General features: G+C 42.0%; 2 protein-coding genes and 1 non-coding gene across 3 annotated transcripts; 2 read left to right on the top strand and 1 right to left on the bottom strand.

Moving 5' to 3' along the window:
- Positions 1-6280: 6280 nt before the first annotated feature.
- Positions 6281-9904, top strand: LOC138881646 (uncharacterized). The gene is made up of 4 exons (XM_070161889.1): positions 6281-6298; positions 7095-7211; positions 8928-9295; positions 9427-9904. The coding sequence occupies exons 1-4, from the start codon at positions 6281-6283 to the stop codon at positions 9902-9904; spliced, it is 981 nt and encodes a 326-aa protein (XP_070017990.1).
- LOC138882459 (small nucleolar RNA R71) lies at positions 8895-9001 on the bottom strand. Its single transcript, XR_011404062.1, has one exon. It is a non-coding gene; the product is annotated as a small nucleolar RNA R71 (small nucleolar RNA).
- A 258-nt stretch (positions 9905-10162) lies between the features above and the next one.
- Positions 10163-11248, top strand: LOC138881645 (uncharacterized). Its single transcript, XM_070161888.1, has 4 exons — positions 10163-10526; positions 10577-10744; positions 10853-11030; positions 11116-11248. The coding sequence occupies exons 1-4, from the start codon at positions 10163-10165 to the stop codon at positions 11246-11248; spliced, it is 843 nt and encodes a 280-aa protein (XP_070017989.1).
- Positions 11249-13223: the final 1975 nt, after the last annotated feature.

The raw sequence follows: 13223 nt of genomic DNA, 5'->3' as shown, positions 1-13223 counted from the left end.
TCACAATATAGTTGAACAAATAGAGAGAATACTACGGCAAATCTATATTAACATAACAAGAAAATCATCCTCCAATAGGTTCCATCAAAATCCTAGATTAGGAGTTTAGATATGCATAATTGTTTTCACAATCATAACAATAGAATCCATCATCAATGATAAAACAAGAGGAAGAAAGGTAAAAACTCTATGCCGAATCTTCGTCTTGCTCTTGTCCGTTCTTGCCTTCAAAATTTGTCTCAAAACCTCGATACCCTCTTTTTGGGCGAGCTAGGCTTCTTATAGGTCAAGGAGAGTCGCCTCTAGAATTACAAATTTACCCCTAAAATAAAATCTTCGGAGAGCCGTGCGCGGCCGCGGATGGACCGCGCACATTGCCTTTGGTTCTGCTTGATGAGCGCGGCCTGTGCGCAACCGCGGATTGACCGCGCACCTGGAGGATCGTTCTGCCTTCATTTTTTCTTCCTTCTTTTGCGCGCGCTCTCCTCTGATTGGCCTTCATTGCTCCATATTAACTTCAAAATACTCCTTAATGTCCTCATAGCCCAGAATTGCTCCTACAAAGTATAAGGTTGTTAATTAGAGCAATTTGTTATCATTTAACATTCAATTACCAATAAAGTGCAACTAACTTAGAGCGTCAATGGTAGCTAACTACATAATTCTCGCCTACTATTAACACCCCACACTTAAACCATTGCTCGTCACCGAGCAATCAAACCACAATCTATAGAGGCCTGACTTCACTAACTCGTCACACCAAGAATATTTCACATAAATTGAGCACAGTAGTGTAACATCTTCACCTCAAGAGTTGACTCCCACGAGCCACGCAATATTCCTAACTTACTCACTTACTCACTTACTCTAATGCAGAGGTTAAGACTTATCTTTCTTTCATGAATCAAGTGCCTGCTCACGTCAAAAGAAACTCATTCCACAATCAAATAAAATTCACGCACAATGAGGACTTCAACATAGACGGAATTCACTCACCCTCAGAAACAATATTCTTGTGCCACAAAAGATGCTCAATAGGCTTGCGCGTAGTGTACTACTCTACTAATCGAGCTCATTCAGTCTAGGATCAAGTAAGACTTTATTTGGTTGTAATGTAGGCTGAAGGACGGGTAGGATACATTTAGATATAAGAGTGACTACACTTCCCTAAGCACTTTAATACATACATTTTAACATTTAAGACCCTACTTATGTCAAACCAAACTCCACCTTTACATCAATGTGTATTGCCCCATACAGAATGCAACTATTCTTTTCTTTCTTTTCTCTTTTTTTTCAAGTGGCTCTTACTTTTTCCAAACAGTGCACATTTCTCCTTATCTCATTAGTTCCACTCAAAAGCCAAACCAACCACCCCACACTTTAACTTTTACAATGTTCATAACAATTCAAGTGCTCATGAGAGATTAAAAGGTTCAAATAGATAGTTAATTCAAACAAATGGATAAGGCTTGTAATGTGGTTGCCAAAGAAACATGATTATAGGCTCAAAGGGGTTAACTACGATACATAAAAATTAGGCGGGTAAAATATATATATATGTGGCTCAATAAAGAAACGCCTATATCATTTTCAAGACTGAACAAATCTACTATTTCGCTTTGCAAACACACGGGGCAAGTTCAAGGCATCAAATACAGTGCACAGAATACAACCATCCTCACACACACTTGGAACATGACTCACTCTAGATTGGATCATCGAAACACTCTAGTCAGGGTACTTAAGCCAAATTAAGAACATACAATTTAAGGCACTCTAACAAAAATCAACAATTGAGCCTAAGTGTCACACTAAAGTACTGCTATATTCAATGCATAACAACTTTAAGAGATCTTATTTCCATATCAGCCCATAGTCCACGAGTTCCTAACTAAAATTAAAAACTAACTACACCAAGTTCAAACGAAACCCTTGGAAAAGAACCTCGGTCCAAAGAAAAACCAAGGGAGAATTGATATACTACCTACAAAAGAAAATCTTTTTTTTGATCAACTTAGACCCTCAAGAAACCCGTCGAGTGATATCCACCATCGGGACAAGTTGAAAATTTAAAATTTTCACAAATTCACACATTTAGACAAAGTATCCAAAGACTAAAATCAAGCTACAGTCCTATATATCTACAACATACAAACGAAGTATCCCCCACCCCACACTTAAAAAGATAACATGTCCCCATATCATACAAACTAAAGTAATGTGAGGTAAAGGAACTTCCTTTTAAGATCAGTCTTGATCGGAGACAGTGCCGGGGTCGAGGTGACATGCCCTCCCCAGCGCACGTAGCCAGCCCATAATTTTCTTCTCCGATTTTGCATTTTGGGTGGCCAAGGCATCAACTCTAGTCCCCAATTCCATGACAGTAGTATGTAGCCCTGCCATTTCCTATGCTAAGGCTGTCATCCGCGTAGTCCGTCCGACCACTGATGTTCCTTCGGCCTCTGCAAATTGCTCAAGGTTGGGTGACTCCGCTCCCACTTCATTCATCCTTTCATATCCTTTCTTAGATGCATTAGAATCATCACTATTAGTACCGCAAGGTACCACAGGGTCCTTCCCAATTTCCACTTTATCTCCCCAAAACTTTGTTTTTTTCTTTACTCTTCTATCCAAGCTCAAGTTCTCCGGCACCCTTGTTGTCCGACACAATCTAGTGACCAGGGAAGGAAAGAAGAACCCATACCGCCGTACTGGACAATGGATGAACATCTCTTCGTGAATAATCTTGGCCAAATCAAAATCGTGGCCATTCACGAAGCACCAGATCAAAGCAGCTCTGGGACCATTCACTCAGTGGTGTTGGATGAAGGGAGCATGCAGCTATTATCATATACAACTAACACTTTCCTTCAAAGGTGAGTGCCGCCGAATGAAACTTCTTCCCTGGTATAATCCACACGACTTCCTTGTTGGGCACACATATTGTTTCAAAGAACAAATCCCACGTGGTGAATCGTCTGCCATGGGCTTCATAGTAGTCCTCCGCCTCATGGTCTTCCCCTAACATTGGCAACCAGTAAGCTCTCCTAATGGCCTCAATGGATGCATCCACATTTTTCTTTCGCACAGTACAAACATCGTTCACATGTTCTGGAAGGTTCATATAAAACTCCCGCACAACCATCAAATTAGCTCGTCCGATTCTTCAAAGAAGATATCCAGCTTGCGCCAGACCAATTCATTGTACATGTTGGGATAGTCATATTGGAGAGACCCTATATCAATTCCCCTCTCTGGTATGGGCTTCTTTGATGCCTTGCGACCAAAAAGGTCCTGAGCCGCGCTAGAGACGAACTTGGTACTATCATACGGGCGAACATTAGTTGAAGCTCATGGCCTGGATGATCCAGCGTGACCACTGGAGGAAGCACCGGTGGTTCTGCATTTCTTTGAGGGCGTCATACGACCTGAAACAAATATCACCATCAGCGAAAAATGAAAGATGTGAACCAAGGGCGGTTACTCAGACTTCACCCGCACAGTTGGTCACTAATTACATTCAAGACTCACTGTGGCATTTAAACAAACACTTTATGTGCACATTCACCCCAAATTTCCTATACACCCAATTATACTTCACTTCTACCATACACATAGGAATGTCCATTCCTACCCAACAAAATCCACTATCCTTACATGCCAACAACTATTCTAGTAACAACAAACAACGACAAAAGCCACAATGAATTCTACTACCATACAATTGAAAATAGAAGAATACAAGAAAAACAAAAAAATGACAAAACTAAAAAGGAAAATAGAAGCCATGGTACATACCTGAAGATCTTGTGAGTATGGTATGCGAGAGGAAGATGAGTTAGAAGAAGGAGAGAATAGGGGGGTCGGTGGGGGAGGGCAGGGGGTCTAAGGGTCTAGCTGCTAGGGTTTTTTTATTTTTTTTGCTTGGATTTGTAAGAGAGGGGGGAGGGGGAATAAGAAAAACGGGTCTTTGGGTTAAAGAATAATAAAGAGAAAAATGGGGGGGGGGGGAGGGATTATTTATAATTAGCATATAAGAAAAGAAGAAAAATAAATAAAATAAAAAATTTAACTATAGCTACGCCTAACGACGACGCCCAATGCGTGGTCGGTCCGCAATCAAAGCGCGACAGCGCTTGTGAGGCAGTACAAGTGGAGATTTGCGCGGTCCAAGCATGGCCACGCACGCTGCAGCAGTCGTAATGCAGTGTGGGATTCAATTTTCGGTCCGGGGCCGCGGACCTGGACTCCGAATTTTTTTCTTTTTCTTTCTTGCCACTTTTTAACTATCGCCGGGTTGATCCCTTCAATGCTTGGTGTACTTATAACTCGCCCAAACTCACCTGAAAACCTGTTAGTACCTAAAAACAAAAGAAAAATCCTAACTATACTAAAATCAACTACTAATTGGGTTGCCTCCCAACGAGCGCCTTAGTTAATGTCGTGGCATGATGAATACAACAGTTCAATGGGTTGCCTCCCATGAAGCGCCTGATTTAACATCACGGCACGATGCAGGTAAGTGCATTTAAGGTACGCTCAACATCGGTGGCTCGATCAAATGGGTCACTGCCAATATCTTTACTTCCTCCATGCCTACATAATATTTTAATCTGTGCCCATTGACTCTGAACATGCGAGAGTCATTTTTTGCAGCAATCTCTACGGCACCAGTGGGGTGAATTTCAACCACACAAAATAGCCTGACCATCTTGACTTTAACTTGCCCGAAAATAACATCAGTCTTGAGTTCTATAGCAATACCGTATCTCCGGGTTTAAAACTCCGCTCAATAATATTTTTATCATTTATCATCTTCATTCTCTTCTTGTATAATCTTGTGCTCTCAAAAGCGTGATATCAGAACTCATCAAGCTCGTACAACTCTGTGGCTCTACTTGTTCCCGCAACTTCAATATCGAGATTCAGCTGCCTCAATGCCCACCAAGCTCTATGTTCCAACTCCACCGGTAAGTGACACGCCTTTCAAAACACCAACTTGTATGGTGACATGCCGATTGGAGTTTTAAAAGCGGTTCAATAAGCCCAAAGTGCAACATTTAACTTTCTCGCCCAATTCGTTCTAGTAGCATTCGTAGTCTTAGTCAACACACTCTTTATCTCTCTGTTCGAGACTTTCACTTGCCCACTTGTTTGTGGATGATATGGGGTGGCCACCTTGTGGCATACATCATACTTCTCTAACAACTTCGCGAAGGCTCGATTACAAAAGTGAGTGCTTCAGTCACTGATTATTGCCCTTGGAGTGCCAAATCGGGTGAATATGTTCTTTCTTAAAAAACTAATTACTCCCTTTGCATCATTTGTAAGGAGTGCTGCAGCCTCCACCCATTTGGACACATAGTCCATAGCGACGAGTATGTACTTGTTGCCATATGAGCTGACGAAAGGCCCCATGAAATCGATTCTCCATATGTCAAACACTTCTACCTCCTAGATTGGGTTCATAGGCATCTCATATAGGCGGGAAATATTCCCGGTTTGTTGGCATTCATCACAGCCTTCACCCATAAGTGAGCATCATTGAACAATGTCGGCCAATACAAACCCGACTCCAAGACTTTTGTAGATGTCCTTACTCCCCCGAAATGCCTACCGTATGATGACGCATGACATACCTACAAAATATAAGACTGGTCTATCTCGGGGATATATATCCAGATCATGTTATCAATACAAATCCTGAACAGATAAGGCTCATCCCAATAATACATGCGATAATCACGAAAGAACTTTTTCTTTTGGACAGAGGACAGGTCATAAGGAACAATACCGCTTGCTAGGTAGTTTGCAATGTATGCATACCATGGCACTTTCTCAAGACTTGTGGCTAGTATTTGTTCATCCGCAAAAGTTTCCACAATCTCTTCCACCTCAATCTTCTTCTCGGCTCCTTCCAGCCTAGACAAGTGATCCGCCACTTGATTTTCCATTCCCTTTCGGTCACGTCTCTTAAAGTCAAATTCTTGCAGAAGTAGCACCCATCTAATCAAGCACGGCTTGGACTCCTTCTTCTCGATTAAGTACATGAGAGCAGCATGGATAGTGTAAACAATTACCTTCGAGCCTATCAGGTATGACCTGAATTTGTCAAATGCGAACACCACTGCTAGCATCTCCTTCGCAGTCATTGTTTAATTTAGTTGGGCACCACTCAGAGTTCTACTTGCGTAGTACATTAGATGCATGACTTTGTCTTTTCATTGCCCAAGAACTGCTCCCACAGCATAATCACTTGTATCGCACATCAACTCGAATGGTTGCTCCTAGTCAGGTACAACTATAATAGGTGTTATTACCAGCCTCCTTTTCAATTTCTCAAAAGCTACCTTGCAATCATCAGAAAACACAAAAGGATGTTCTTTTTCAAGCAATTTACACAAGGGTTTAGCAATTTTGAAAAAATCTTTTATGAATCACTGATAGAAACCGGTGTGCCCGAGGAAGCTTCTATTGCTTTAACGGATGTGGGTGGTGGCAGCTTTTGTATCACATCAACCTTTGTACGATCTACCTCAATACCTTTACTCGACACCAGGTGCCCCAAGACTATACCTTCCTGTATCATGAAATGGCACTTTTCCTAGTTGAATACCAGATTAGTCTCGATACACCTTTTCAACACTCTTCTCAAGTTCACAAGGCAATCCTCGAATGAGTTCCCCACCACTGAGAAGTCATCCATGAAAACCTCCATTATTTCCTCCACTATATTTGTGAAGATGGCCATCATGCACCTTTGGAATGTGGCGGGTCCATTGCATAGGCCAAACGGCATTCTCCGAAAGGAATAGATACCATAAAGGCAGGTGAACGACGTTTTCTGTCTATCCTCCGGAGCAATAGAAATCTGATTATACCCCGAGTATCCATCCAGAAAGCAAAAGTGGGACCTCTCTGCCAATCTATCTAGCATCTGATCAATGAATGGCAGTGGGAATTGGTCCTTTCGGGTAGCTGATAATAGGCTATATAGACAATATTTACACTCTAGATGTACCATGCTTTATTGTTGTTTTAAAGGCTAAATGATAATAATATACTCTAATTGGTGTTCTTTTGCTTCGCAGGGACTAATCCAAGCTAGGAAGAGCCTATGGAGTGTTTTGGAGTCAATAATGTGGATAAAAGGCCAATCAAGAAGCACCCAAATAGAATTAAGGAAGGAAGAGGCAAATGAGGACTGGGTAGGAGGCCACCGCGATCGCGGTCGACTATGTAACTGCCCAAAAATTGTGGGACTAAAGTGTTAATCTGGGAAAACTTATCCTAACCCCTTATAAAATCAACGAATTCGCCCAAGCAAAGGTTAAACTTGTTTTTAGACTGATTTGGAGGCGAGAACAAGTGTGAGAAGAGCAACCAACCATTAAAGTTTTTCTATCTTCTCTTTGTTATTTGAATTGCACATTATGAATACTTTTGTAGTTTTATCTTGCTTTGCTATGAGTAGCTAATTCCTTAGTCTAGGGTTTTGATGGAACCTGTTGAGGATGAACTTCTTGTTATATTAATATAGTTTGCCCAGTTTAATCTCTATTTGTTCAACTACGTTCTTATTTTAGTTAATTGATAGGATCCTCAATTAGTTGTGCCTATTTAGTATGTATTACTTGGTAGAGAGTGCATATTTAGGTAATTGTTGAACATCACCACCCCCAAAGTATATGAGGGATCAATAACCGAGGGTTTAAAGGCAGGATTAGGGATTACGAAGCCTTGAGTGTAATCTAAAGTGAGCTGTAATCAAGGCCAGCTAGCGTAGCTCGGGAGAGTGCGTTTAGTAAATTGTCGTAATTACTTAGGAGAGATTTACGGTAATAAGAGTGCTCATAATCGATAGAGATGATTATGCAAATCTATATGACATATAACCGGAAGGGATTCTATCAATAGGGGAAATCACAACCTTAGATCCTTCTCTTAATTATTTACAACTTAATCATAGTTAGTCTTTAGTTACTTATTTGCAGTCAATTATAGTTAGTAGAGATATCCTCAATTGTTATTTAAAACATTTGGGGAGTTGATTCCGTAGAATTTAGTGAGTCTAACAAGAGTAATTGATAGGTTAATTCCTTGTGGATTCGACTCTAGGCTAAATACTCAGATTATATTTGCAACGTCCGCGTGTCCTTTTTTATAAGGCATAGTTGGGCGTGATCAAATTTTGGCGCCGTTTCCAGGGAATTAACGGTGTTATCAATTACAATTGAAAGAAGTATAATTTTTTTTAGTGTAGTCAGTTTTCTCTATATCCAATCTATACATTGAAATTTTAACGGTTGTTGACTTGGTTGTACAGGTGCATGCCTAGAAACTCATCAAGAACTGGTGAAGTATTTGAAGCATTATCAGATCCCGAGAAAGTTTTCAAGGCTTTGAATCGGGCCAACTGGAAAAGCAAACAACAACAAACAACTGAACAATTTGAACCAGACATGGGGGATCATGTAGTAGACCCAGCTGTGCCATTAGCGCTAGTGGCACCTCTTGTGCCAGAGGCTGCTCTATATGACTGGGCACAACCCACAACAGAATACTTGGCCACAACGATTTTAGTCCCGCAGATACAGGCTGAATCATTTCAAATCACGAATAACATGCTGCATTTGTTGCAAAACAAGGGACTATTTTCGGGGTCACAAATCGAAGATCCTCAACAGCACTTGAAGAATTTTCTGTCAATCTGCAAAACGCAAAGGCAGCCCAACGTAACTCAGGAAGCAATAAAGTTGTTGTTGTTTCCATTCTCAGTGACAGGAGCTGCCCAGACCTGGCTAAACTCACTCCCCATTAATTCCATAACGACTTGGGAGGAGTTAGTCAAGCAATTTGTGAACAAGTTTCATCTGCCCAACAAGACTGCTCAACAAATTGATAAAATTTTAAGCTTCAAACAGAAACCAATAGAGACACTGCAAGAAACATGGGAACGATTCAAAGGGATGTTGGTTATATGTCCGCACCATGGTATTCCAGATCAGATGTTGGGGCAGCAGTTCTACATGGGTTTGGCAGATGGCGTGAAGGATAATGTTGATGCTTCAACTAGTAGAGCATTTTTGAGCAAAACATGGAGAGAAAGCCAGAGTCTGCTTGACAAGATGACACAGAATTTGGGGTGGACAACCAGGAATGCACCTATCACTCCAGTGGTTCACTCAGTGCCCTTAGATCTATCCAACACTCTTGCTGAAAACATGACCACATTAATAACACAGATGAGTATACTCACCAAAAAGGTGGAAGAGTCAGGCAGAAGCAGCAGGTACACATTGTAGATACTACCAATAGGGGCTTATGCACATCTTGCATTAGTCAGCCAATTGGTAACTAGTGGAATACAGAAAGTGATCATCATGACTACCTTGAGGACATGAATTATGTGTGTAATTATAGAGGCCAGAGACAGAGTGGTCAAAATTGGGGTCCACAAAATCAGCCGTACATGCCAGTCCAGCCACAACTCAACAATGGAAACATGGGAGGTATGAGACCTCACACTAATATGGAACCTTACCAAAGGCCATATGGATATAATAATCAACATCAGCAGCAAGGTTATCACCCTCCACAACAGCAACATGGTGGAAGACAGGAAGATGGGTTTGCTAGACTCGAGGCAATGATGCAGTATGTTATTGGGTCAAATGCAAAAATGAGTGAAAGAGTAGATGCACATGAGTCAGCTATTAAGAATATTGAAGTGCAAATGGGCCAAATTTCGATGTCTTTGAATAATCATCCTCTTGGGACACTACCTTCAGACATGCAGGTAAATCCAAAAGATCAAGGCCTGAAGCAGCTGATGGCAGTGAGTCTACGCAATGGCAGAGACTTAGACTTGGAGCAATACAGGGCTCGAGAAAGCAGATGAGTTGAGACACTTGTACCAGTGCCCATTGAGCTAGATGAGTCAACAAAACTGACAAAAGTGACAGTACAGCCTGCCCAGGAAGAACATAACACCCAGATTGAGGCTGAGAAAGAAGCTGAGATAGCCTAGGAACTGGTAGCTGAGGTGGTAGCTGACAAAGAAAATACCCACATCATTGGTAAGAAGAGACCCCCCGCACCATTCCCACAGAGGCTGGACAAGTACCAAAAAGAGGAACAATACAAGAAATTCTTGGAGATGCTGAAACAAATTCAGGAAAATATTCCATTGATTGATGCGTTGAAGGAGATGACTGGTTATGCAAAAATGATGAAGGACTTGATGTCCCAAAAATTCGATTTCCAAGACTTGGCCATATTGACTCTTACTCAGACCTACAGTGCGGTGGTGAATAGACCAATTGCTGAGAAGCTGTCTAACCCAGGGAGTTTCACAATTCCATGCACTATTGGTAACTTTGCTTTCGCCAAAGCACTTTGTGATTTGGGGGCTACCATAAATCTTATGCCCCTGGCGATTTATAAGAGGTTGGGGATTGGAAGAGCCAGACCCACTTTTATGTTATTGCAGCTGGTTGACAGGACCGTGAAAAGACCCTCTGGTATCTTGGATGATGTGTTGATTCAGGTGGGAAATTTGTGTTCCCTGCAGATTTTGTGATTCTAGATTGCAAGGTAGATGAAGAAATTCCCATAATTTTGGGAAGGCCGTTCTTGGCCACTGGGAGAGCTCTCATTGATTGTGAGACTGGGGGGCTTAAGATGAGGCTGAATGATGAGGAGATAACATTCAATGTGCAGAAATCTATGATGCGACCAAGTGAATTCGCCAATTGTTCTCTTATTGATGTCGTGGATGTGATCGTAGAAGCTGATGATGAGACGCTAACTATTGAGGACCCTCTTGCTGCATGACTGGTAAATTTAGATAAGGTGAATGGGGAAGAACTGGCAGAATGGGTGTTGGCTTTAGAGGGCAAAGGGTTTTGGGATAGAACTCTGGAATTCGAGCCCCTGCACTTAGAAAACAAAGAAACTCCTCCAGCTAAGCCATCCATCAAAGAACCACCAAAGCTGAAATTGAAGCCATTGCCCGCCCATCTCAGGTATGAGTTCCTAGGACCTAACTCCACATTACCTATTATTATCTCATCTAGTTTGTTAGATGCGCATGCACAACAACTTTTGCAGGTACTCAAGGAGTGCAAGACTACCATTGGGTGGACCATGGCAGACATTAAAGGGATCAACCCAACCTATTGTATGCATAAAATTTTGCTGGAAGAGGGACACAAACCTTCCAGGGAACACCAAAGAAGGTTGAACCCCAACATGAAGGAAGTGGTGAAGAAAGAAGTGATAAAGTGGTTGGATGCGAGAATCATTTTCCCAATCTTTGACAGCAACTAGGTTAGCCCGGTGCAATGTGTTCCTAAAAAGGGTGGCATGACGGTGGTCAAAAATGATAATAATGAGCTGATCTCTACAAGAACCGTCACAGGCTGGAGAATTTGCATGAACTACAGAAAATTAAATCCGGCCACCCGGAAAGACCACTTCCCACTTCCTTTCATTGATCAGATGCTAGATAGATTGGCAGGGAGGTCTTACTTTTGTTTTCTAGATGGGTACTCAGGGTACAATCAGATCTCCATTGCACCAGAGGACAGAAAGAAGACCTCCTTCACTTGCCCATATGGCATTTATGATTTTCGGAGGATGCCTTTTGGCCTATGCAATGCACCCGCCACATTCCAAAGGTGCATGATGTCCATATTCACTGACATGGTCGATGACATAATGGAGGTGTTCATGGATGATTTCTCAGTGGTGGGAAATGCATTCGATGAGTGCCTTATAAATCTGACCCGTGTTCTGAAAAAATGTATTGAGACTAACCTGGTACTTAATTGGGAGAAGTGCCATTTCATGGTACAAGAGGGCATAGTCTTGGGACACCTGTGTATCAAGCAAGGGAATCAAGATGGATCGTGCTAAAGTTGATGTGATAGCAAAGCTGCCACCTCCCACTTTAGTCAAGGCAATCAGGAACTTCCTCGGGCATGCCAGTTTCTACCGAAGATTCATAAGAGATTTCTCAAAAATTGCTAACCCTCTCTGTAAGTTGTTAGAAAAAGATCACCCCTTCTTGTTTTCTAACGAATGCAGGGTAGCGTTCGAGGAGTTGAAAAAAAGGCTAGTCACAACACCCATCACTATCGCCCCCGACTGGGAGCAACCATTCAAACTCATGTGTGACGCTAGTGACTATGCAGTGGGGGAAATGCTAGGACAGCGGAAAGACAAGCTAATGCACCCAATCTACTATGCCAGTAGAACAGTGAATGGAGCCCAACTGAACTACACTATGACTGAAAAGGAGATGCTGGCTGTGGTGTTTGCATTCGACAAGTTCAGATCATACCTAATTGGCTCTAAGGTAATTGTATACACTGATCATGCAGCTCTCAAGTACTTGATTGAGAAGAAGGAGTCCAAACCACGCTTGATTCGTTGGGTGCTGTTACTACAAGAGTTCGACCTCAAAATTCGTGATCGTAAGGGCACAGAAAACCAAGTCGCTGATTATCTATCACGACTTGAAGGAGCTGAAAACTCAGTTGAGGATATTCTAGAAACCTTTCCAGATGAGCAGCTGCTCGCTACAAGTCTTGAAGAAGTGCCATGGTATGCAGACTTTGCAAATTACCTAGCAAGTGGTATAGTTCCCTATGACCTTTCCTCTGTACAAAAGAAAAAGTTTTATCGTGATTGCCACATGTATTATTGGGATGAACCTCATTTGTTCGAATATGTGTTGATAGTATGATCCATAGGTGTGTCCTCGAGATAGAACAATCTTCTGTTTTGCAGGCATGTCATGCATCGGCGTATGAAGGGCATTTTGGAGGAGTCAGGACAGCCGCGAAAGTGCTAGAGGGCGGTTTCTTCTGGCCAACAGTGTTTAAGGATGCACATCAATGGGTGAAGGGCTATGATGAATGTCAGTAAACTTAGAACATTTTCCGTCGCCATGAGATGCCCATAAATCCAATTCAAGAGGGTGAAGTGTTCGATGCCTGAGGGATTGACTTCATGGGCCCCTTCGTCAGCTCCTTTGGCAATAAGTACATACTTGTTGCTGTAGATTACGTGTCCAAATGGGTAGAAGCTACAGCATTTCCCACCAATGATGCAAGAGTGGTTGTGGGATTTTTGAAGAAGAATATATTCACCCATTTTGGGACCCCCGAGTGCTATTATCAATGACGAAGGCACTCACTTCTGCAATCGAGCCT

Source organism: Nicotiana sylvestris, chromosome 11 (assembly GCF_000393655.2).
Source record: "Nicotiana sylvestris chromosome 11, ASM39365v2, whole genome shotgun sequence".
Classification (NCBI taxonomy): domain Eukaryota; kingdom Viridiplantae; phylum Streptophyta; class Magnoliopsida; order Solanales; family Solanaceae; genus Nicotiana; species Nicotiana sylvestris.
This window is presented reverse-complemented; position numbering and strand designations above follow the sequence as displayed.

What these genes read in the sequence shown, in the direction of transcription:
- LOC138881646 (XM_070161889.1), top strand. An exon ending in AAGAGGCAAATGAGGACTGG is followed by an intron (nt 7,212 to 8,927) that starts GTAGGAGGCCAC and finishes AGCTTCAAACAG; the next exon opens with AAACCAATAGAGACACTGCA. An exon ending in GAGTCAGGCAGAAGCAGCAG is followed by an intron (nt 9,296 to 9,426) that starts GTACACATTGTA and finishes GTGTAATTATAG; the next exon opens with AGGCCAGAGACAGAGTGGTC.
- LOC138881645 (XM_070161888.1), top strand. Translation starts at nt 10,163, where the DNA reads ATGCTGAAACAAATTCAGGAAAATATTCCATTGATTGATGCGTTGAAG. An exon ending in GAAATCTATGATGCGACCAA is followed by an intron (nt 10,745 to 10,852) that starts GTGAATTCGCCA and finishes TGGTAAATTTAG; the next exon opens with ATAAGGTGAATGGGGAAGAA. An exon ending in CCATTGCCCGCCCATCTCAG is followed by an intron (nt 11,031 to 11,115) that starts GTATGAGTTCCT and finishes CAACTTTTGCAG; the next exon opens with GTACTCAAGGAGTGCAAGAC.